This window comes from Xenopus laevis, chromosome 2L (genome assembly GCF_017654675.1).
Source record: "Xenopus laevis strain J_2021 chromosome 2L, Xenopus_laevis_v10.1, whole genome shotgun sequence".
Classification (NCBI taxonomy): domain Eukaryota; kingdom Metazoa; phylum Chordata; class Amphibia; order Anura; family Pipidae; genus Xenopus; species Xenopus laevis.
The window spans coordinates 65,111,857-65,114,779 of NC_054373.1; the positions used below are offsets into that span (position 1 = coordinate 65,111,857).

The 2,923-nt window shown below is 41.6% G+C and overlaps 1 protein-coding gene across 1 annotated transcript; it reads left to right on the plus strand.

Moving 5' to 3' along the window:
- Positions 1 to 230: 230 nt before the first annotated feature.
- On the plus strand, positions 231 to 2,597 carry LOC121399947. Its single transcript, XM_041581963.1, has 2 exons — positions 231 to 347; positions 532 to 2,597. The coding sequence occupies exons 1-2, from the start codon at positions 342 to 344 to the stop codon at positions 2,050 to 2,052; spliced, it is 1,527 nt and encodes a 508-aa protein (XP_041437897.1). The 5' UTR covers positions 231 to 341; the 3' UTR covers positions 2,053 to 2,597.
- The last annotated feature ends 326 nt before the right edge of the window (positions 2,598 to 2,923 follow it).

The following is a 2,923-nucleotide window of genomic DNA, read 5'->3' on the forward strand; positions in this document are numbered from 1 at the left end:
AGTGTTCTTTTTCCTGCGCCATACCATTGCACAAGTCCTAGAGGCCGTGTAGGCGAAGATCCAGGCACTGAGGTGTCTGATGGCCGCATGGGGAACTACCTGAGGGTGAGTTCCCCAGGGGAAGGTTCCCTTAGGCATGACAAATAAAGCTTTTCAGGGCTGCAGGCGATGCTTGGCAGACTGGAAATGAAAATGCAGCCGTTTATTCTCTTCTCCCTAACTCTGGGTACACAGCACAGAAGCATGCACAGGAGGATGACATCATCACTTATGGCGGTGAGACACATGTGTTGGGAGAGATGCGGCTCAGATTTTAAAGGAGAAGGAGGCATTTTTTTCTGATGCTGGTAAGGTATTTAAACTTGCAGGAACTGTGGTATTGTGCCTCATTTGTTGCAGTACTGTGGCTAAGGGCTGCCAGTCTGTTTTCAAAGGCTGCTAAGGTATTTATCTTGTAGCAGCAGGGTTGGTTATGGCTACTTTGCTGATTGGACATTTTGTTTATCCCTGTTTTCTTTTGTGTTTTGTTAGATGTCAGAAGGCAAAAGAAAAAGAAAGAGCAGGCATAGGATTTGCTCAGGCTGTGATCAACCAATTCCTGAGGGATGGGCATCAAACAGCTGCCAGGCCTGTACCAACCCCAGCCAAGATAGAACGGATGAATTTATGTCTTGGTTTAAAGATGTTATGGAAAAGTCAATTGGAGCTTTTCATAAGTCAAGATCAGTGCCCAGTCATTCCAGAGCTGTTAGTGAGTCTGAATCAGAGACTGAATTGGGTGAAATAAGTTCTTCTGAACTTTCCTCTTCTACTTCAACCACTAAAAATAAAGATATGTATTTATTTAATGTGAAAAAGAGCTCCTTTACTAATGAGGGAATGCCAGAAGTTGATGTTCTGGGCGGAAGAGAATTTGAAGTTGATCAAAGCAGTTTACATAAAGGGGTCCGAGAACTGTCTTGCAGATCATCTCAGCAGGGAGATCATAGACCAAAAAGAATGGGAACTGAATCAGCAAGTGTTTCTGGATATTGTCAAGAGGTGGGGAATGCCTCAGATAGACCTGATGGCGACCAAGCACAACAAGAAGGTGGGCAAATTTTGTTCCTTGTCAAGACTGGAGAACCCAAACTTCCTAGATGCAATGTCTTTTCCATGGAATTTCAAGAAAGCCTACATTTTTCCACCTCTGGCCATGATACAGAGAGTAGTGAAGAAGATCAAGCACGAACAGGCATCAATCATTTTGATAGCACCCTTTTGGCCAAGGAGAGTTTGGTTCACGGACCTGATGGTTCTATCCAAGGGGACGTATTGGATACTGCCACAGAGGAGAGATCTGTTAGTACAAGGCCAAATGTGTCATCCAAATCCATCCAGATGGAAACTGGCAGCATGGAATTTGACAAGGACTTGTTAATTAATCAAGGCCTCTCTCAGGAAGTTGTACAAACACTGCTACATTCTCGTAAACAGTCCACTTCTAAAGTTTACAATAAAGTTTGGAAGATCTTCAGTTCTTGGTGTGTCCAGAGAGATTTTCAGTCTATGACTTGTCCGGTGGCAGGGATCTTACAATTTCTGCAGGACGGATTTGACAAAGGGTTGAAGCCGGCTACTTTAAAGGTCCATTTAGCAGCCATCTCAGCTATTACTTCTAGAGTTTTAACTTCAGATCCTTTGATCAAGCGTTTTATTAAAGGAATGATGAGGTTGAGACCATCAGTAAAAATTCCTGTGGCAGCATGGGATCTCAATTTGGTATTGTCAGCATTATGCAAACATCCTTTTGAGCCCTTGGATTCTATTAGTCAAAAGCTTTTGGCATTGAAGACAGCGTTTCTAGTTGCAATAACATCTGCCAGAAGGGTAGGAGAGTTGCAAGCACTGGCAGCTAATCCACCATATACTTTATTCTTTCCAGAAAAAGTGGTGCTCAGAACTCTACCTTTTTTTAGACCAAAAGTTCCTTCTACGCAAAATATTAATGCTCAAATTATACTTCCATCCTTTTTTTCCGGTGCCTTCCACTGTGGAGGAAGAAGAGCTTAATAAGCTAGATGTAAGAAGATGTCTGTCTATTTATATCGAGAGAACAAAAAGTTTCAGAGACTCGGAACATCTTTTTATTTCCTTTATGGAGAAGTCGAAAGGAAACAAGGTTGCAAAATCCACTATTGCAGCCTGGGTGAAGAATACGATTTCTTTGGCCTATACTTCTTTAGGAAAAGATGCTCCTGATCAATTAAGAGCTCATTCAACAAGGGCAGTTGCTACGTCTTGGGCAGAAAAGTCAGCCTTGAGTTTGGAAGAAATCTGTAAAGCTGCCACATGGAGCAGCATTTCTACATTTACAAGATTCTACCGCCTTGACTTAGCAGCCTTGAATGATGCAGCCTTTGGCAGCCGGGTCCTAGAGGCAGTACTTCAAGATCCTTAAACCCACCCTGGTTATACTAGCTTGCTAGATCCCATTAGTATCTGTGCTGCCTGGAGGACTAAGGAAAAGAAAAAATTTATACTTACCGAAATTTTCTTTTTCTTTAGTCCGAAAGGCAGCACATTCTTTCCCTCCCTGAATAAAATTATAAGCATTCTATAGTGTTTTGGCTTGTTTTTTTCATTGGCTTGTATATAACACTGGGGAAGGAGGTACTGAGGTGGGTAATTGTAGGCTGATTAATTATTCATGATTGTGTTTTTTTCCTGTGCTACAGGCATGGTGAGGGACTTAACCCATTAGTATCTGTGCTGCCTTTCGGACTAAAGAAAAAGAAAATTTCGGTAAGTATAAATTTTTTCTTTTTCTAGTCCCTACCTGCCATGGAAATAATTAGAGGACAATACAGTAACTGATGTACATTGCAAAGTTCAATTATATCCAATCCAGTTTTACAATGCAAACAAATTATTTTATAGTGTG